Genomic DNA, 21,978 nt, shown 5'->3' with positions numbered 1-21,978 from the left:
TTCCGGTCAAGGGCATGTACCTTGGTTGCGGGCACATCCCCAGTAGGGAGTGTGCAGGAGGCAGCTGATCAATGTTTCTCTCTCATCAATGTTTCTAACTCTCTATCCCTCTCCCTTTCTCTCTGTAAAAAAATCAATAAAATATATTTAAAACAAACAAACAAATGATATATCCATACCATGGAATATCATTCAGCCATAAAAAGGAATGCAGTACTGATACAATCTACAGTGTGGATGAACCTTGAAACACTACGCTGAGTGAAAGAAGCCAGACATATTATGAAATACCCAAAATAGGTGTATCTATAGAGATAGAAGCAGATTGGTGGTTGCCAGGGCCTGGAGGGAGGAGGGATGAGCGTAACTGTTGATGGCTATGAGTTTTCTTTTTAGGGCGATGACAGTGTTTTTAGTGGTTGCACAACAGTGTGAATGCACTAAATGCCACTGAATTGTCCACTTTAGAATTATGTGAGCTGTGGCCAGGTAGCTCTGCTGGTTTCAGTGTTGTCCTGATATGCCAGCATTGCAGGTTCAATCCTCCATCAGGGCACATGCAGGAATCAACCAACGAATGAATAAATAAATGCAACAACAAATAGATACTTCTCTCTCTCTAATTAATAAATTAAAAAAATATGTGAATTTCACGCATAGAAAATAAAAAGATAAAGAAATGGGGTGGCAGGGCTGCCAAGGACCAAGGAGTCAGCAGGGTTATCCACCACTACCTGGGAAACAGGCCCTCTGGGGGACAGTGAAGTCTGTCCTGCTCCCTGCCCCTCTGGGATGCCCCTCCAGACTCTCCAGTGCCCTTTGCTCTGACTTCACACTCACCAGCAACCTTCTGATTGTTACTGTGGTCTCTTAGGTAGGTGCCTAGCGCTGAGACAAAGTGTCAGAGATGCTGGAAACGGCTCTCAGTCGGCAAGGTTGACTCCTTTGGCTCTGTGGGCTCTGCATCCATGTTTAATGAGCCTGCTGCCTGCGACAGAGAGAGTAACTCTTAGTCCTGCTGTGGGACCTGTTTCTTTGGTTAGCAAACATTTGGTAAGCGCCAAGCACTGGCTTTAGGCTCTGGAAACTCAGCAGGGACCTTGATGGATAGTGTCCCTCAGGCTTACATTCCAGTGTTCAAATAACACACGTGAGGAACTCAACACAGTGATGGGTAAAAAGTGCCCATAAACGGCAGCTGATACCATTATTCCTATGAGTAGGAAGAAGTTTTTGTGATAATTTCTGACAGTTCATTCTTCCTCTTCCCCATCACTCTCGCTACCTGTGGCCTCCTACCAAGATCTGCCAGCTGTACTTGCTCCCACCACGCTTCCCTCGTCCACCCATTTCTCCGATATTCCATAGCAGTGAGACCCACCCGGCAATCCTGCTCCAACTATTTTTCATGACCTTGTGCTTCACCGTGAATTGAAACACAGTAACGAATGCTTCTAAACACAACACATTCTTCATGGAAAATGTGTGCTTTGATGGAATTGGAGGTCTTGGTTCTTGGACAGATGGTGACCTGATCTAGGGCACCCATGCTCTGCTCTTCAAACCACACAGAACACCCATCGAGAATCTGCCCTAGACTGTGGGCAGGAATCACAACTCCACCCTTTTCTCTTGCTTCTGACCCTCCCCAGCCTACCTTCCCACTTTGCAAGTTGTAGACCATTTGTTAGTTGGTTTAGTTTAAACATCCGCAGTGTAGACGGGAGGGACGTGGGGAAAGCGGCAGGAGGGGCTCCTGGAGTCCGTGATGGTCGGCTTCCTGGCCTGGGCGTTGGTCACACAGCCGTGGTCATTTGTGAAGGTCAGCCTGCATGCTCATGACCTGGGCATTTTCTAGATGGATAATCTACTCCAGGCAAACATTAAAACGAAAAATAGAGCAAATGTGCTGAGATACTTGTACGAAGATGCTTTTTTCAACGCCCTTTATATTAAAAACTGGAAATAGCCTGCACACGTACGAGTAGAGGACTGGTAAAATAACTTTCAGTGGATCTATAAAATAGACTATACAGCCATTAGAAGTATTGATAAAAGGTATGTTTATTCACTTGGCGGTGTTAAGTAAACAATATAATATAAAATAAGTTAGAAAAGAAAGTATATTCCAAAATATTAAAAATGATCATCTCTGGGCAGAATATTGGTATTAATAAAGTTAACGAATCTGAGGAGCTTGTTAGATACAATTCCTGAGCCCCCACACTCAGAGATTCTCATTCAGTCTTCCCCCCAAGCCCCAGAGCACACACCTACCCAGGCTAATTGTTATGCGCAGCCTGGCTCCTATCAGTGTGGGGCTCCTGGGAACCTTTTATGAATCTGATATAAGCCATGCATCCTCTCCCCTGGAAAATGAATGGGCACACCAAATCTTGGATATAATTTGGAGAGATGGTCCATGACTCCAGGTAAGAATCCCTAATGTGGAATGAGAAGTCAACCTCCTCCTTTTTTTCTTGTTCTTTTCTTTCCTCAGAAGGCCTCTTGCTCCCAGCACCCTAAAGGCTAAGGGCCTCTGCCAGGCAGCATAGGCCAGGGCCATTGCCATGATCAGAGCACATCTTTTGTGTGTTCTGTCGTGGTTGCTGGTGCCATCCAGAGGGGATGCACTGGAGGGTGCGCAGTGGTGGGTGGGCGGCGGGTGGCCGCGGTGGTGCCAACGCCTGCTTTGAGAACTTGCCTGTGCTGCCCACCCCGCTGGGTCCTCTGCAGGAGGGCAAGCTGCCTTGATGGCCTCACAAGTCTCACGAAGCTGTCTCCAAACTTTGATGCTCGCTCTCCTTTACAAAGGTCCCTTCATTTATCCACCCACCATTTCATCTCTGCTGATCTGGGTCCTTACAATGAGATGGGACTATTTCATACAGTATAAATGGAAGTAGGGTCAAAGCCGTGGCTTTATGTGGTATAGGGTGTGCTCCATGATACTTTATGATCATAAACTTTGGGACCCTAAGAACGTTTTATTAATAGATCTTACGATTTCCTCTCTTTGTGTGTACCTCAAAAGTCATGGACGGCTCGTCTTGGGCAGTGGACGGTGCTAAGGCTTTTAAGAGAAAAGAGAAGAGGCGGGCGGCCCAGAAGTCAGACCCCTTTGGGAGAGGAGCTGGAGGCCCAACAGCAATGGCCTCGGCCACCAGGTGGCATCACTGGCCACTCTGGGTGCAGCTTCTCCCGGGAAGTCAAAATCCTTGGAGCCCAGATCTGACTCCTCCACAGAAGGGCCAATCCTTTCCCCGAGGGCTCTGCCCTGAACCTTTGGGTCCAGCATCTGTAGGAGTCACCACAGCATCTCCCTAACACCCGCATTTGTCCCCATTTTGGCCTAGAGGAGGAATGCCAGGCAGGGTGAGCCAGGGAAAGATGACACAGGGCAGGATAGTTTTCTTAGCCCTGGCATAATAAAAAGAAAGCCCAAACATTTTTCTTTTTTTTAATATCTAAGATTTAAAAAAATTAAAAATCCCAAAACCAGCAACCAAAACAATCCATCTGAATGTCGGCAACAAGCCTGGTCTCAGGTTCCCTTTCCGGGGTGTTCTGAAGCAGCAGCACCTGCTGGGCAGCTCTGGGAACCCGGGGCCTGGGGACAACCCAGTAGTGGCCGGAATCCACCCTGGCCTTGACCCAGCAGAGCTGAGATGACGGGGGACGACGTTTCAGAAAGGCCACCAGGACTGTCTTTAAACACGTGGTTGCTCTGGGAGGAACTTTTCCTTCGAGTCCAGGCTGAGGGTTATTTCTTGTGGAGAAACTTCATTTTATTGCCTAAAAAAAGAAAATGGGAGCATTTCACCAGGAGAGAAAGGAGGTTGAGTTAAATCTTCCCCTTTCTTCGCAGCTGCAGTGTGGCCAACCGTGCCTCCCACGCCAGCCAGGAGGGAGCCTCACTCTATGCCTCACAGCCTCTGCACCTCCCCAAGGAAAAGGGATCTTCCTCGGACTCAAGGAAGAGCTGCAGACACTGCTTCTGAAACGGTAAGCTGGAATCTCTGAACGTAACAGGTCCCCGAGGAGCCAAGAGAGAAAACTCCCAGCGGTGCGGTGAGTGGGACGTCCCACCCCGAGTGGCCATCTGTCCGCCCTGTGAGGGACAAGCAGGCCCCGCCACAGGTGCCCGTGTGGTCCCCACCGCACAGCTCCTCCTCACTGGGGCCTGCGCCCTGTTCCTCTTTTGTGGCTATCGGGACGACGCGCTAACCAACTGAGCCACCCAGCCAGGGCCCCCTTCCTCTTTGGTGATTTCCTCTTCATCCTTTTCCCAGCAGGGCCTTGTTCCTGAGTGAGCCAGAGTCCTCTCACTTTTACATTTCCACTTCGCAGGGCACTGGGAGGCTGGGCCAGCTCTGTGCTGCCTGATACCCTGCCTGCTTCCGCTCACCCTGCTTCCTAAGCTCAGTGCCCAGAAGACTCAGGAGTGAGGGAGATGACAGTGACCGAAGGTAGTGAGACAGCCCAGGAGCCGGGAGAGCGGGGAGGGGCCTCTGTGTCCTCTGTTTATACTTTGGGGTCAGACTGGAACAGGGGGCTACAATGCCGACTTAGCCTGCCCAGCACAGGCCAGAGAGCTCTGTGCTATTTCGGAGCCGGCTCCAGTGGAGGAGCTGGCCAGGAGCCACGGACCAGAGGCTGGTGGTGGGGACCGAGACCCTTGGCCTTACCTAGTCCCTTCAGGAACTTGTTGACACCACTGTGCTCTCCACTGGGGAGTGTCTCCAGGTACTCTTGGGCTCGGACCTCAAACAGACCTGTTGACAAGAGATATCCCAGTCAGTACAGTTCCCTCTCTGGGCACTTCTAACCATACCTGTTTCCTGACTGCCACAGAGAAGAGGAACTTGCTTCTGAGATGAGCTGCTCCTATAAACATGCTCTGAATCATAGGTTTATAAGAGTTTTTATGACCCCTATAAATTGCCCAACTTTGTGCAATAACTGGAAATAACTTTGGAAAGCGGTAAAGCCAGCTCCCACACGAAATCCTATTTTTACTCAACAAACACCTTCTAAGTGTCTCCACTGTGCCAGGCACGCGGTTTCAAGATGAACCAGATGGTCTTGGCTCCCAGGAACTCCTGGAGTTTCCCTTTTCCTCGTGTTCTCCCATAAAGAGGGTCCCTGGCCACGTGGTGTGGCTTCCTGGGAATGAACCTGTTTGCCACCTGTGACCTCAGGAAGGCTGGGCAGGCCGCCTCTCAGGGCCCTCAGTGCTCAGCCCGGGTCTGAGCCTCAGGTACTGTCTTGATTTCTCTCTGGTCCTCGTGGACCGTGGGCTCCTTCCGTACTGCTTTTAAGCTTTGATGTCTGGACCTCTCTATCAAATAGTGGTCTGTAAACAGGTACCTACCAGTATGTGTACCCAGCAGGCCTTCTCTTTAACAGGTCCCTTCATCAGATCAACTTTGTGTCTCTTCAGATACCACTCATCAGAACTGCCAGAAGCGTGGCAGCCTCTGTCTTTACTTTGCAAGGAGCTCTGGGAATGGTTTCGTTCCTTCACTCAGTCTGTGCCATCACAGCACCAGAGGACACCGAGGCCTGGGCCAGCAGCTCCCCCGGGACCCTCCCTGGCCGCTGCTCGGCCACTCCTCGGTGGTGAGCACCTCGCCCCTACTCAGGTCTAACTCCCATCTGTGACAGCCTTTCCCAACATTTCCAGCTGTCAGATCCCCAAAAGGGCTTAAGATGACATAAGAAAGAGACAGGAATCCCAGTCACTGGTTATCCTCTTTTCTCACACCTCCCCCTCCCCTTCCCCATCCCCCTCCGCCAGCCCAGGAAGTGTGATGGAACCCAGCTGACAGGGACAAGGAGAAGGTAGGAGAGATGAACTCCAGGAAGAGAGAGAGTGAGGGAGGAGAATGGATGACCCACAAGCTCCCAGCCAGGCAGGCTCAGCGGAGGGTGTGGGCCATTCTCTCCTCTATCCCATCCCAGGTGGCTCCTGCCTGCTCCACGGTGGAGAGGGGCAGGAAAGGGGGGGCAGAAGGGACGAGAGGAGGCTGTGGGAAAGAACAAAGGAACCACAGAGAGAGAGGAAGGAAGGGTGTCCATGAGAGTTTCCTCGAGTTGGAAAGAATGGAACAAATGGAGAACTGTCACCAGAACCCGGAAAGTGCTCTGGGACAGGCTGGTGGGGGGAAGAGCTGTCCGAGGAGACAGGCGTCAGGGGAGTTTCAGAAGCTCAGACATGCAAAAGTGGACATTCTCCAGAGGTGGCCGAGAGCTGCTCCCGTCTGTGCCCGGGCACCTCCATCTGTCTCAGGGAAGATGCAGGGAAGATGCCCTCTGACCTTTGGCATCCTGTCGACGCAGCTCTCGCTCCTGGATGAAGCCCCGGAACATCTGGGTCTCCATGAAAACCTCCAGGAAGCGGCGCAGGCTCTTGGAGGAGACGGCTTTGCGGAAGGCCTCTCGCTGCAGGGTCCTCTCCTCACGGTCGCCCACCGTCAGGAACAAGGAGTAATGGCCCACGATCTCCACGAAGAAGCGGACAAAGGCTTCAGACACCACCTGGTTCAAGGGGCTGGACTCAGGGCCTGGGCAAGAGGAAGGGCCAGCGGGTGAGGGTCAGAGCCTCTGAGACAAGCCAACTGGTAATACAAGCACTTCGAGCTCTCTCGAGGAAAAAGCCTACTGATCCATAAAAAGGTGACCCAAAGGTATTAAATTATTTCTTTCCCTCCCTTTTATTATTCTTATTTTCCTTATTTTTTTTGTTGTTAATCCTCACCAGAGCATATATTTTCCGTAGATTTATTTTTTTAGGTAGAGTGAACACACACACACACACACACACACACACACACACACACACACACACATATATATATATGAGAGAGAGAGAGAGAGAGAGAGAAACATCGATGTGATTGATTGCCTCCCACACGCACCCTGACAGGGGCCAGGGATTAAACCTGCAACCCAGGTACATACTCTTGGTCAGGGCTCTTTTGCTCCTTTAAACAGATATTTTAGGGCCAAATGGGGGAAGTGAGAGAACTTTTCCCAGTTCATTGTTAAAATGAGATCCAGATGAGAAGGTTGAGCACCCAGTTTTTCTCCTTGCATCCCTCTCTTGCCTATTTTCTTACTTAACTCAATGTCAAGTGGAGTGCTTGGCCATTGTCCATTTGCTCCCTGACTAACGATGGAGGGAGATGCAGTCTGGAGGGGCTGAGCACTTACCGTGCTTGCAGTCGGGGGGCCCTTCATCCTGGTCACTGGCCAGGTCATTTCTCTGCTCCAGAATGTGTTCCAGGGCCACCTGAAGCTTCCGTGGCAGGATGGAATCCTCGTCGTCCATCTGTAAGGCAGAAAGGACAGGTGGGCCATCGCCCTGCTTCTGGAGGTGATGCCGTGCCCGGCCAGCAGGACACATGGGTGCACTGCCCGGCAGGCCTGCACAGCTCAGTCTAGTGCAGCGGTTCTCAACCTGTGGGTCGCGACCCCTTTGGCGGTCGAACGACCCTTTCACAGGGGTCGCCTAAGACCATCCTGCATATCAGATATTTACATTACGATTCATAACAGTAGCAACATTACAGTTATGAAGTAGCAACGAAAATAATTTTATGGTTGGGTCACAGTATGAGGAACTGTATTTAAAGAGCCAGTAGGTTGAGAACCACTGGTCTAGTGGAAGGAACAACAGGGGTCTGAGGTTTGAATCTTGATTCCACTTCTTACAAGCTGTGTGAGCCTCAGTTTCCCCATTTGTCAATATCTACCTCATTGTGAAGATTAAGTGCAATGGGCAAGACATTGATGAAGGAAACTGAAGATACAAGTAAATGAAAAGATATCCTGTGTTCATGGATTGGAAGAATTAATGTTAAAATGCCCATACTACCCAAAGTGAGCTACAGAGTCGATGTAATCCCTATCAAAGTGCCAATGGCATTTTTCACAGAAATAGAAAAAACAATTCTAAAATTTATAGGGAAATACAAGAGTCCAAATAGACTAAGCAATTTTGAGAAAGAATAACAAAGTTAGAGGCATCACAATTCCTGATTTCCAACTTTAACAAAGTAATCAAAACTGTACAGTACTGGTAAGCCAGTCAGAGAAGGACAAATATCACATGATCTCACTTATATGTGGAATCTAATGAACAAAATAACCTGATGAACAAAACAGGTCCAGAGACATGGAAGCATGGAACAGACTGTCAAATCTCAGTGGGAAAGGGGGTGGGTGGTGGCATGGGAAGAAATTAACCAAATAACTTATATGCATATATGCATAATCCATGGACACAAACAATAGTGTGGTAGGTATGGGTGTGTGTGAAGAGGGTCAATGGGCGGGGGGGGGGGGGGGGAGGGGAGTAAGGGGACATCTGTAATATTTTCAACAATAAAGATAAGTTAAAAAATAGAAATAAATAAAAAAACCCACAATATGGTACTGGCATAAAAAACAGACACATAAACCAGTGAAACAGAATCAATAGTCCAGAAATAAGTCCACACATATATGGTCAATTGATAGTTCACAAGGGAGCCAAGAATACTCACTGGAGAAAGCATAATCTCCTTTTAATATATTTTTTAAAAAATTGATTTGAGAGAGAGGGAGAGATGGAAACATCAGGAAATGAAATCACTATGCTGAAGAGGTAACTGCATCCATGTTCACTGCAGCATTATTCACAACAGCCAAGACGTGGAAACAACCTAAGCGTTCACCAATGGATGAACAGGTAAAGAAAACGTCACACATACACACAGAGATACACGTGTACACACACAAAGAGGAACATTATTTAGCCATAAAAAGAAGAAAATCCTACCTTTTGCAACAACATGGATGAAACTGGAGGGTATTATGCTAAGAGAAATAAATCAGATAGAGAAAGACAAATACTGTATGTTCTCACTGATATTTGGAATCTAAAAAACCCCAAAACTTATTAGAAAGAGAGTAGAATGGTGACTGCTAGATGCTGGGGTTGGGGGAAATGTTGGTCCAAGCTCTAAGATGAATAAGTTCTGGGGCACTAAGGTATAGCATGGTGACTAAGTTAACAATGTTGTATTACATACTTGAAAGTTATTGAGAGTAGATCTTAAATGTTAATCACTACACACACACACACAAAGGTAGTTATGTGAGGTGATGGCCGTGTTAACTAAACTTATTCTGGTAATCACTGTACAATATATATACATATCAAACCATCATGCTGTATACCTTACGCTTATGTATATGTCAATAATATTTTATAAAGCTTGGGAACAATATTAAATACAATACAATTACCTTGTGAAAAAGCTTGGAACCTAGTGGCTACACAAGAACTGTTTCCCACTGCCCTGCCCTGTAGGGTGGCTGGTGCTGATCAGGACATGTGGCCAGGGCAGATGACCAGTGGATCAAAGCTGGATTTACAGCCCTGGCTGGGAGCTCAGTTGGTTAGACCATCGTCCTGATGCCCCAAGGTTGCGGTTTTTATCCCCGGTCAGGGCACATACAAGAATTAACCAATGGATACATAAATAAGCGGAACAACAAATCAATGTCTCTCTCAAATAAAAACAAATATATAAACAAAAAGCTGGCTTTATTATCTGGGTCTCAGCGTAGGAGAGCCCCGGGGAAGGGCCTCCCTGAGGGCCTTCGGGAATAAAAGTGAGTGGAACTAAGGATAGAAAATGGCATTACCACAACAGACAGAACTTTCTAGGGTGGCAGCTCCAAGTTTAAAAGCAATGCAATAGAATACCCCTAAAGCCTTCCTGTAATGTTCTTTGTAGGAGAGCTGGTAGGAGTTAGACCTCTCTGGCAAATGATAAGTGAGAAAATAATTGTGCATTACTTTTTATAATAATGAAAGTAGTTTATAATCATTATAGAAAATACATGAAAGTTTGAAAACAATTTAAAGTCACTCATAATCTGTCTCCCTTTCATTCTCTCACAATCAGCATTAATGTTTTGGTGAGTTTTCCTTTCCAACTTGTTTAGAGGCATATATATATACATTCTCTTTCTCCTTTTTTAAAAAACACGCAAAAAATGTATATGATTTTGCATCCTAACTTTTCCCACTCAATATCATATCATAAACTTTGTTCTCAAATATTTTTTAAAAGCATGTTGAAAAAGACAAGAGTCTATAGGCAAACCTATGCAAAGATTCTAATTGTTAGAAAACCATTTTGTGACAGAAGACGCGGGGATCAATCCTTTGCTAAACGCCCCCTCTTTGGCCCCTGCCTTCTGGCTTCTCCTCTGTCCAGTTCTGGCTGGGGATTGGGAATGCCCAGGCCCACCCAGGAGCCTTCGCAGAGCTGGAAAGCTGAGCCCCAAACACCAGAGAGGTAAAAAGAGAGCAAGCAGCGGGTGGAAGCTGGCGTTCTCACTCACCTGTCTGAGGAACCGATTGTTGACAAGGTCGACTACAAGGACCTGCAAGATGAGGAAAAGGAACTATTATTGTCACCAGCGCTTCTGGGATATAGCGATGGGCTCTTAGCCTTTTTCTGTCTTGGCACCAAAGAGGCAGTGGGGGTGGGGTGGAGTGGGCCATTTGTGGTTTCCTGACATTGCCACTGTGGCCACAAGTGAGGAAGAAGGGAGGTGGGGAGCAAGGGCTTTTCTGAATCCCATGCTTTCAACACTGCAACCGCAGGCTGGAACATGTGTGTGCCATGGCTGGACTCCCTGCCCTGCTCCCGACTGGCTAAGGCAGAGCCTCTCAGGCTGCTTTCAGTGCATGGGTTACTGGGGTGGAGAGCAAATCCAGCTTCTGGGCTTTCCTTAGTCAGGCTTTCAGATAAAGCACCTTCCCTTCTGTCCCCAGAGCGGGCTGAGACCCACGGCCAGAACCAGGGTGACGCAGGTGCCGGGCCTTTGCTTGCAGGGCCCTGAGAGCGAGCGAGACCTTCACTCAGGCCTCAGCACATGAGGGAGGAAGAGTGGGGCCTGATGGCCACCGGGTTTCCACAAAGAGCTAGAATATGGGCTCTAACATCCCAGGACCCCGCCCAGGGCTGAAGGGGCTTTTTCCTTCCTTCTCAAACACCCTATAGGACTGAACTGAGCCAATGTTAGGGATCATAGGGCATCCAAACTTCTTGCAGCTCACGTACCCACACCTGGTTAATATTAATGCGACTTTAGGACCACCTGGGCAATTAGAGGAGCCACACCTGGGGACCCCGTTTAACTTTCAGGGCAGGTGTTCCCCAGGGGTTCAGGAGAGAGTGCATCATTTAGTGCCCGCTGTTCCCTCTCTGGTGGCTGGGAATTCTCAGTGCTCGGGGACAGACACTATTTAGAGCAGTGGTTCTCAACCTTGGCTGCACATTAGAATCACCTGGGAGTCTTTTTAAAATCCCGATTTCTGGGCCTCATCCTCCGGAAATTCTGTTTCTTTGTTATGGAGTGGGGCCACAACATTAGTAACAAAGAAACAGAATTTCCGGAGGATGAGGCCCAGAAATCAGGATTTTAAAAAGATTCCCAGGTGATTCTAATGTGCAGCCAAGGTTGAGAACCACTGATTTAGAGGAAGGGGCTGGGATTCAATGACCACAGACCCGCCAAGTAAGACTCCACACCTGGATGCACACCTGAAAACCGGAACTTGATCATTAAGAACATTTTGTTAAAAAAAAATTAAAAAAAAAAAAATGCCGAAACCGGTTTGGCTCAGTGGATAGAGCGTCGGCCTGCGGACTGAGGGGTCCCGGGTTCGATTCCGGTCAAGGGCATGTACCTGGGTTGCGGGCACTTCCCCAGTGGGGGATGTGCAGGAGGCAGCTGATCGATGTTTCTCTCTCATCGATGTTTCTAACTCTCTATCTCTCTCCCTTCTCTCTGTAAAAAATCAATAAAATATATTTAAAAAAAAAAAAAAAAAAAGAACATTTTGGCAGTTGCCTTTTTACTGATATGATAAAGGACCTATTTTCAGACTTGGAGTGGCTATCTCATAAATAAAGCTGTGGGGTCCCCTGCTCCCCTGACACTGCTTGTCACACAGCCTTAGGCAGCACCTCCCTCTGTCCCCCATGGGAAGGGAACAGAGACATCCCCTAGGGAGCACCTCCCTCTGCCCTCTGCCCTCTGCCCCCCACGGGAGGGCACAGGGACATCCCAGGAGCTCACCTCTTCCAGGGGCAGCTCCCTGAGCAGCGGCAGTGAGCTGGTGAGCAGCCCGATGAGGAAGGGCGTTGGCGAGCACACGATGTCGACCATGGCTGGCGGCAGCACGGGGATGTAGGTGTGTTGCCAGGTGAAGGGGTAGGTGATGGCCACCATGGCATGGCAGCACTTGGACAGCGTGCTGCAGCGGGAGAGAAGGGCGGGAGGGGTGGGTTCAGGGAGGGCCCAGAGAGAAACACTTGCACACCTCCCAAGGCACGTTGAAAAGGCATCCTGCACATATTAGGTGTGTCATGTAATAGAGCCTGACACAGGCTATTCCAGGCAGGTGGAGCTTCCTCGAGGCTCTGAGACATAGCCGGAGCGATGAAATTAATGCCCTGGCCAATTTTTGTAAGTGTGCCTTCACACGTGAGTCCCATTCACTGCTACGCCTTTTCCTCACACCGCCCCCCGTTCAAGACCAAACCCAGAGGACTAAAGCCTCTCTTCTCAGGACGCTCATGCTTCTCCTGAAGACGCTTAATATTCGAACGGGCCTTTTTGTTCTCTCCCACACATCCTCTCAGCCAGCCTGGGGGTGAGTAACTCCGTGGGTATTCGCGTGGCAGCAGCCAGCTCCAAATGACTGTTTTGTAAAAGTGAAGCTCAGGTCTAGTCACCCTTGCCTAGAATTCCAAACTTCAAGATATACCAACATAAGGGAAATACTGGGAGTCTCTCTCTCTCTCTCTCTAATATATACATACTAGAGGCCTGATGCACGAAATTCATGCAAGCATAGCCCTCACAGCCCCGGCTGCCTCGTGGCCCTGCCCCCCACCCACGGGTCATTCTGGAAGGTCATTCCGCCATCTGGTCTAATTAGCATATTAGCTCTTTATTATATAGGAGATATATATATATATATTTTTTGAGGACTGTTTTTTTTTCTTTTCCCAATTACAGGGGAGTCTCTCTTAAAGAATAATGACCATGTTGTAGCCTTCTGTTGGCAAGCGCCGAGCCTTCCTAGCCACTCTCCACACACTTTGTACAGTGCCCGGATCCACTCTCAGTTCACCCAGTGAATGGGTGGATTATTTGGGACGACCCTTTGGAATGTCAGCTCTACTGTGTGAAGACAGTGTTGACTGTGGCAGTCTGAGGTGAGTGAGAGCCGGCTTTCTCTTTTCCTTGCAATCCCTCCTTATTGCGGTGAGCCTGCTGCAGCAGCTCCCCTCTCCTCTTACCCTAGTATGCTGTCTCCAGGAGCGCGTGAGAAGTTGGTGTAATGTAAGAATAAAATAAAAGTGAGGGTCCAGTGGGTTCCCCTTGAGTGCACTGTGTCCTCTTCAGGGCGCGGGCACCTCCCAGCCATTGCCCTGGTTCTTGGCCGTGCTCCGGGTAGGGGAAGTTGCGAGGAGGCTGAGTTCTGGACACATGGCGCTCCTTTACTAGTCCCCCTGATGCCAGGCAGCTATAAGCTCATTGTCATAAACTTTCCTGAGCTCATGAAAAAAGTCACTTAGTGCTGGCTTCAGGAGAAAAGAGGTGATTAAAAGATACTGGTTAGCAAGTGAAACGAGCCAGAGAGGAAAAGACAAATATTGTACGATTCCATTACACCGGAGGACTTTGGATGGGCAGATACATAGAGATAGGGAGTGGAATAGAAGTAACCAGGGGCAGGGGAGTGGGGAATGAGGGGTTAATGGGTCCAAAGTTTCAGTTTGAGATGAAGAAGAAGCTCTAGAAATGGGTAGTAGTGACAGTTGCAAACATTGTGAATGTACTTAATGCCACTGAATTGTGTGTGAAAAATGATTAAAATGATATACTGTATGCTATGTATATTTTACCACAATAAAAAGTATTCATAAACTTCCAAGCGAGTTCCTCTGAATCCAGCACCCCCTGAAACATCCTAAAGTACACATTAGTCCTCTTTTCACCCACCCACCCTGGGGCCTGAAGTTACTAAGGGCAATGCTGAATCTGTGCATGTGCCAGCGTGAGTCTCCTAACATTCCTGTCCCCCTCTTGGCAAACAATCATTCTCATAACAGTCACTGGAGTCAGGACATACCACTTAGTAGCATAGCATCCACATGTTTCAACGGTATTTAGTCCTTGTCTTTCTTTCGAATGATCACCCCCAAAGTAAGAAAGATGCTACGCCAGTTTCCTTCAAATCACTGTATGGTAATGCCGTCTTTATTAGCTGAGTAAGCGTGAGACAGAACAATTTAGTTAGGACTCATGCCAAGGAGAGACTATTAATAATTCAGCCACCAGCTTGGGATGAAGTGATTTCTGTCTTTTGAGAATTTGCTCTCAAGCAGAAAAACTTTTCCCCCAAAGGCACAGCTTTCTCCCAGAGGGTCAAGAATGTTAAATACTTATAGTGAATTGCTTAGCATTTCTGTTTAATTTCCTTGCTCTATAGGCACTGAATGTGTAGCATTTACTTTGTTTTACGGTGTTTTGATTTTAGGGCTGATCTGTGTTGGTGTGTGATCAGTCCACAAAGTTTGTCTGCTCATACACTGTAGTTGTGAGGTCCTGACTTAGAAAACTAGGAGGCTAGCCCAGCCGGAGTGGCTCGGGTGGTTGGAGCGTCATCCTGTGCCCTGAAAGGTTGCTGGTTCGATTCCTGTCAGGGCACAGAGCTGGGTTGTGGCTTGGATCCCTGGTCCAGGCCCATACAGAAGGCAACTGATTTATCTCTCTCTTTCTCTCCATATCCTCGGGTCAGGATTAAAAACAACAACAACAAAAACCTAGGAAGTTAAAATCTACAACATAGTTGTGTCTAGAGCTGCCTTTTCAGACTATATTTTGCAGCCCATTTTAGAGTCCTAAAATACTTTTAATAGGTTGTAATTAGCATTAAAAACAACAACAAAAAGAATAGAATAAGAGTTTGAAAAAAAAGTTTGCTGCATGTTTTCAGTTGTACTAGTACATGATCTGTGTACATGTGTGTGTTGTATGTTCTGGGTCTGAATGTAAAATGTATTTCTCATGGTAGTCTGCAGTTAAAGGAAACCAATGATTTGGACTAGCGAACTGGGGGGTGGAGACAGGTAAAGAGCAATGGTTGATTTGGAACTTTGATATGTTACATGTCTTACTGGGATGTTAGCTTTCATTTCCAAGTGACTAGAGGGAGTCCCTTAAAAGACTTTACTAGTAAACAAGAATTCCCTGAATGAAGAAGCATTTTGTATGAAACCCATCTCTTTTTATAGCACATTTGTTATAAGTTCCTAAATATTACTTGGAGAAAGAAGTGGATCATGTGACAGTCTAGGTAGTAGACGCTGTCATATGTGGTCTACATCTCCAGTCTTTGAAACTCTCACTTTCGTCAATTCACTAAAAGAATAAAAACACAGAACTCACATTTAAGAGTCCTTTTACATTTCAGAGTTGTGGTTCAAGCACTTTTGATTCCGGGGAAGGTACAGAATCACAGAACTTTTGACCTGGGAGTAATCTTAGAGATAAGAGTTCATCCTCTTTTGAACTTTATAACTAAGTCCCTGAGGCCAAAATGGGTGCAAGTCACCTCTGAGTTCAGTGGGGGTGGGGGTGGGGTAGGGGGATAGAAGAGTCCTGCAGACTGGAGCAGACGAAAGAGATACAGCAAGAAGAATGGAGCCAGAAGCCTTTGACTTTTTCTCAGTCACTTCAGTAAAAAACACATCTGTTCAACACCCCCCCCCCCCCCCCCCCCCCGCCGCAGCTCCCTTTCCGCTTTCTTGTGCCTCATCCCTAGAAGGAGGAAGTACAATCGGTTGCTCTCTTCTCTCTGCTGCCACAGCATGCGCTGTGCTGTCTCCTGGTAGCAGCTCACGCCCTGCAGAGCCGGGCAGGCCCCCAGAGGGTGAGGAGACCCTGGTTCAGCGGCAGTATGAGCCAACTGGATGACAAAGGCGGTTGGAACCAGTTTTTAAAACAACGATAAGCAACACCAGTGACATAGGGCGGGGGAATAAATGTACGGAAAAAGAAAATTCATTCAGGTAACTGGAATGCAGTGAGCTAAAGGATAATGGTATTCAACTGCGATGGGACAAATGATGACAACTCAACTGGGTAACCTGCTGGACAGGGAGGTAGGTGTTGCCACTATTGACTATTTTTCCTAGCGAGTGGTTTTTGTTTGTTTTTTAAATGGTCTCTGTTGCAGCTAAACCCAAGCGTTTCCACAGCTGGTTAGCATGAGCACCCTGCTGGCTGGTGCAGGAGACAGGGCGGCAGGAACATGACAGATTGAGGAGCGGTTTGTTCCTCTTGCTCTCAAGCCCACATCATTCTTCTCTTAAAAAATGCCTCTTGAAACACTAGAAGGAAAGGTCAAATTCTGCAAATAACCAGTTAGTGGTAGCCTTTCCACAAAAATAAGTGGTAGAGGAGAAAAGAGGGACTATTTTAAGTGTAGCTGAAGTGTTTTTCTCCATCTCTGCTGCAAATGCTAACGAAATTATTCCCTGACTTGTGAAGGCCATAGGAGCCTTCTGTGGGCGGGGGATGTGGGGGGGTGGTGGTGGTGGTGAGGAGGGTGGGGTGGGGGGTGAGGTGAATGTGCGAAGAATAGTCTCTGGTTCTGGGGATGCTCAGGTGACTCCAAGCACGCTTGCCACACAGCCTCACTGAGCATCTGCTGGGTGGAGGAGAGGCAGTGCTGCGGAGGGAAGGCCCAGGAAGAGAGCCCGGCAGCTGACTCATATTATAGTGGGGGTGGAGGAAAGGAACACCAGTGACAAAGCTGTGAACAATTTGTATAGAAGTGAGGGAGGGAGGAGATGCCCAGTGGGAGTTTGGCTGGGACCCAGGGTTAAAAGCTGGGCAAAGGTTTTTTTGTTTTTGTTTTTTTTTGTTAATCCTCACCTGATGATATTTTCCCATTGATTTTTAGAGAGAGTGGAAGGGAGGGGCTGAGACAGAGAGAGAGAAACATTGATGTGAGAGAGACACATGGATTGGTTGCCTCTGGCATGATCGAGCCCCAATTGAGCCTGCAACCGAGGTCCATGCCTTTGACCAGCATTGAACCCAGGACCCTTCAGTCCATGGGCTGATGCTCTATTCACTGAGCCAAACCCACTAGGGCCATGGTCGGCAAACTCTCAACAGAGCCAAATATCAACAGTACTACGACTGAAATTTCTTTTGAGAGCCAAATTTTTTAAACTTAAACTATATAGGTAGGTACATTGTTATTAACTTAATTAGGGTACTCCTAAGGCTTAGGAAGAGCCACACTCAAGGGGCCAAAGAGCCCCATATGGCTCGTGAGTTGCAGTTTGCCGACCACGGCCTAGGGCAAAGCTGGGCGCAGGTGAGGTTCAGGTCCCAAAATGCTGAAGCATGAGTGCACAGGCATCGGGATGCACTTGTGAGTGCTAACATTCTCCTGCAGAGGGCGCTTCAGTTCTGGTGCCGCCCAGTCCCCGTGCCATCCATGGGTTACTATGCTCACTGCCTTCCCACTCACCTAGGATGCCATCAGAAGAGTAAATGATGAGTTTCCTGAGCTAGACAGACACCCCAGGAGTTTGAAGGATGAGCCCGTCAGTATTCTTTAGTATCCCAAGCAGAGCATCTCTCCTACCAGTGCACCATTGCCAGGAACAGGAATAACAGGTAGACTGTGGTCTGGCCTGGTGCCTGGTGAGACCTAGCGGGGGTGGGCGTCACCATGCAGTGGCTGCCACATTTCCATGACTGTACTTTCAAACCCTGAAGTGATGTGTCACTGAGTTTAAAAAGAACACAGGCTGGACCTCAAGAAAACTGTGCGGTCTCAGGTAAAGCCCTTCACTTCTCCAGGCCTCAGACTCCTCTTCTGTTAAATAAGGAAAGGGGACTAGATGATTTCTGATGTCCTTCCAGATTTAATGTCTAGAAACTACAAAGCGATAGAGAACCAGGAGCAGGCAATAGCTGTAACTGGAAAGAACCAAGACTTCTCGGGCTCATAAGCCAAGACAGGACCAAAGACATCTCACTCTGAGGAACTAATACATGAAAGTGTTGGAGATTTTTGAGCTGCCACAGTAAACCCCCAAAAGACAACACAAAGCCAGCACACCCTGGGAGGGACCTGACTCAGAGAGAACTGGATTAAGTGTCTAGCCCAGGGGTGGGCAAACTTTTTGACTCGAGGACCACAATGGGTTCTTAAACTGGACCGGAGGGCCGGAACAAAAGCATGGATGGAGTGTTTGTGTGAACTAATATAAATTCAAAGTAAACATCATTACATAAAAGGGTACGGTCTTTTTTTTTTTTTTAGTTTTATTCATTTCAAACGGGCTGGATCCGGCCCGCGGGCCGTAGTTTGCCCACGGCTGGTCTAGCCCAAGGTTCTGTTAGGATGGGTTTGGGGTAGAGGACAATAATCTGTGACTATGCTATTCTCTAAATATTGCTTCAAACGTTGTCTTCTTGGCATTCACAGGCAAAAATAGGTAGTTAATACTTAATATTTAATCAGACTGATGCTACTGTGTCACTAAAATTGCATTTAAAAAAATATTTTTATTGATTTCAGAGAGGAAGGGAGAGGGAGAGACACATCAATGATGAGAGAGAATCACTGATTGGCCACCTCCCGAATGTCCCCGAATGGGGATCAAGTCTGCAAATGTGCAGGAGTGGGCAAAAGTAGGTTTATAGTTGTTCGTATGGAATCCCGGTTATGATTGTTACAATAGTTTATTAACTCTGTTTCACATACTCACAACTGTAAACCTACTTTTGCCTATCCTGTATGTATCCCTAAGACTGTCAGCCACTCCAGGGGTCCTCCTTTCACCTCTGTAACTTGTTTCCTGAGCCCATGCAGTCCAGCTGGCTCACTTTTGGATGCCAGACCACCAAGACAGCAGCTACTCACTTTCAAACCCTGCTTGCGCAAACTCACGTGCTTGGAGAGGGTGTGCTTACAAACCCAACCTTTCTCTGAGATGGCAAACATTGCCGGACACAACTGATTCTAGACAGGACATGGGACCCCATTTAGGCTTACAGATACTGATTAAAAATGAACCAAAAGGCCTGGCCAGCATGGCTCAGCGGTTGAGTGTTGACCTATGAATCAGGTTCCATTCCCCGTTGGGGCATATGCCCAGGTTGCAGGCTTGAGCCCCCATGGAGGCAGCCGATCAAGGATTCTCTCTCATCATTGATGTTTCTCTCTCTCTCTTCCTCTCTGAAATCAATAAAAATATATTTTAAAAAATGAACCAAAAGAGGCACACAAAAGGACAAAGGTGTACAGCTACATATGAACTTATTTGTGTAGTTACCCATATGTTAAAGCCAAGGTTCAAACTCCAGTATTTGTCAAGATGTGATATATCATTAGCTAGCAGTCTGTCATTCAGCTTCTAGTGTTACTGCACTATAAAAAGATAAAAAGTAAATTTCTTGAATATTGAAAACCCTGTCCCCTTCTCTCTCTTTCTCTGGAGCAGCTCACACCTTTCCCCCTCTTCTTCCCTCAAGGTGCCTACCTTTGCTCGCTCTCTCCCCCCTAAGCTCCAGGGGTCCTCCTTTTGCCTCTGTAACTTGTTTTCTGAGCCCATGCAGCCCAGCTGGTTCACTTTTTCTACTTCTGTAACTTTCTAAATAAACTTTCACTTGTATTTGAATAAAAAACAAACAATGAAAAAACCTCTGTTTCATATAAAACTTTTGTACAAATTTGTTAATGTGCAGCTTATGACTTTATTATTCAGCCTCATCTATAGAGTTAGACAAAACTTTGGGAACTGAAATTAATAAACTAAAAAAAACCAAAATGTTTATCATTAGGGAAATGAAGAAAGGGGTATAGGGAAATATTTATTTGGGTTGTTATGACAACAGAACAAGCCATCACAACAACATTCTTTTCCATCTGTCAGACTTTGGCTTGACACAGCTTAAGAAACACTCAATGTCCATCCTAAAGATGAAACGGAACAAAAATGTTATTCTAGATTTGATAGATTTTTGGCTCCACTTAAAACCCTTTTATAACTCATACAATATTTGCCACAACTCTGCTATTTCCTCTTGCAGTGGGCAGACTCACTAACAATGATGAGTAAATAAATTGTGTGGTAGGGGGAGGATGCTGGCAACAGTGACTACAGGCGTAAATCAGGCTGAGGTCCACCATCAGATGTCACAGGGCCATGCACTGAGTGTGTGGCATGCCCTGTTCTCATGCACTCCTCTATGGAAAAGAGGAGTTGAAAAGATTGGGGCTATGGACGGAAACCAGAAGAATGAGGCGCCTGCTTCCACTGCTAGCTGAACAGGGCCAGGAAGGGGTGCACGTGCAATGGATGGAGAATTGTGCCAAGTTGATAAGGATGAAAGCACCAGCTCAAACTTATGTGGAAGGCTTTCTTTGTAGATTTTTTTCAGGTCAAACTACTGGCAGCCAGCCACTGCCTCCCAAGCCCTAATTGTCAGGACTTAACCCAAGAACCCTTGATTTCCTATAGCTCTTTTCCCACAAACCAGAAAGAGCTGGGTGTTTGTTGATTCCTCCTGGAGGAACCCCCTCAGGTGGAGCAGCCCGGAGAGAGAAGGTGGGTTCTGGCTTTCCTGCTCGGTAACCTCACATACACGATGCTCTTTGGTGGGGTCTCTGTGCTCTGATTAGTAGCTATGTCAATGTCTTCCAGGTGAGCCAGACTTGGCTTGTTAGTGGAGGGGGCACAACTGAGGTTGGAGAGCCCCCAAAAGGAAGGCTGAGCCAAAGCCCCCAGAAGTATGCAGTTAAAGCGACAAGAGAGGTGGAGAACATGCCCTGACTTCTGAGCACCGGTCTAGGGCTTTCTAAGATCATCCTTTCCCCACCCCCAAAGTCAAGCCTGAGAATGTACAACTAGAGACAGTGGGGCACTGAGCACAGCTGCCAGAGAACACAGACAGTTACTAGAGTGTGATGAAACCTGATCCCGGTCACTGAAGGGTTATTACTCATCCTTGGCTTCCAGGGCCTCAACCTTGAGAACTCTCTGGTCTGAATTCCCCAGGGTCCAGGGAGCTTGGAGAGCTGCCCAGCGCCCAGCACCAGCTGCAGGCTCAGAGACAGGCCTGCTTCCCAAGCTGAGCTGACGGAGTGCCCAGGGAGTACAGTAACGGTGACATCGAGATGAAGAACTGGAACACAGGGTGGAGCAGGCTGGGAGAGCCAAGTGGCTGCTGTCCAAAAGCAACATCATCAAGGTGACCAGATGGCGTGGTGGTGGTGGTGGGGGGGGGGGGCTGGATTCCATCTCCCACCACGCCCCCTGATGAGCTCCACATTCATGTGCTTTGTCCTTTGCATTCCTTCTCTTTTCTTCTTCCTCCCTTTTGTTTTCCAGAGTTGAGAGGCGTATTTCCTCTCTGAACCACAGTGCTTCGATTTTTGTGTTTTGGCAAATGGCCTTCTCTCCAGATGGACTCCTCAGCTGGCCTCGTCTGCTTCTGGCCGGCGGGCCCTCTTAGCCGGCCCACATCGCAGGCTGTCTGGAGCTGCAGCTGCCACTGAGGCTCCTGTGCCCTCAGTTCAGAGCGAAGGCGGCTCTGCTCAGCCACAGTGAACTGCTTTGTGCTCAGCCTCCTGTCTCCTTGCCCTTGTACAGGCAGCTGCTTTTGCCTGGACTATGTCTGAGGCTCAGGGAGTAAGTGCCCTCTCCATCTCCAGGATGCATCCCTCTAGTGAGCCCTCACAGCACTACTGGGTGGTTTGTTCTCTTCCCTGTCGCCCCACTGTACTGAGAGCTCCTTGAGGGCAGCTCTGGGTCTTTCCCCCTGTCCCCAGCACATACATGGTAGAGTACCCAACACAAAGTAGAA

General features: G+C 47.8%; 1 protein-coding gene across 3 annotated transcripts in view; it reads right to left on the bottom strand.

Annotated features, from left to right (window-relative positions):
* Positions 1 to 2,046: 2,046 nt before the first annotated feature.
* The window catches only part of DENND2A (DENN domain containing 2A), a 77,821-nt gene continuing 57,889 nt past the window's right edge, over positions 2,047 to 21,978 (bottom strand). For all 3 annotated transcript variants that reach the window (XM_036328542.1, XM_036328541.1, XM_036328543.1), the window contains exons 15-20: positions 12,148 to 12,325; positions 10,402 to 10,443; positions 7,216 to 7,333; positions 6,321 to 6,566; positions 4,689 to 4,775; positions 2,047 to 3,795 (exon numbers count right to left, since the gene is read on the bottom strand). In XM_036328542.1, the coding sequence (XP_036184435.1) occupies positions 3,764 to 3,795; positions 4,689 to 4,775; positions 6,321 to 6,566; positions 7,216 to 7,333; positions 10,402 to 10,443; positions 12,148 to 12,325 (703 nt within the window). In that variant the 3' untranslated portion in view covers positions 2,047 to 3,763. The remainder of the gene's footprint in view (positions 3,796 to 4,688; positions 4,776 to 6,320; positions 6,567 to 7,215; positions 7,334 to 10,401; positions 10,444 to 12,147; positions 12,326 to 21,978) is intronic.

The sequence above is a fragment of the Myotis myotis genome, unplaced genomic scaffold (assembly GCF_014108235.1).
Source record: "Myotis myotis isolate mMyoMyo1 unplaced genomic scaffold, mMyoMyo1.p scaffold_m19_p_11, whole genome shotgun sequence".
In the NCBI taxonomy this organism is placed as follows: Eukaryota; Metazoa; Chordata; class Mammalia; order Chiroptera; family Vespertilionidae; genus Myotis; species Myotis myotis.
Note: the sequence above shows the minus strand (reverse complement) of the source record. Positions and strands in the feature narration are given on the sequence as shown.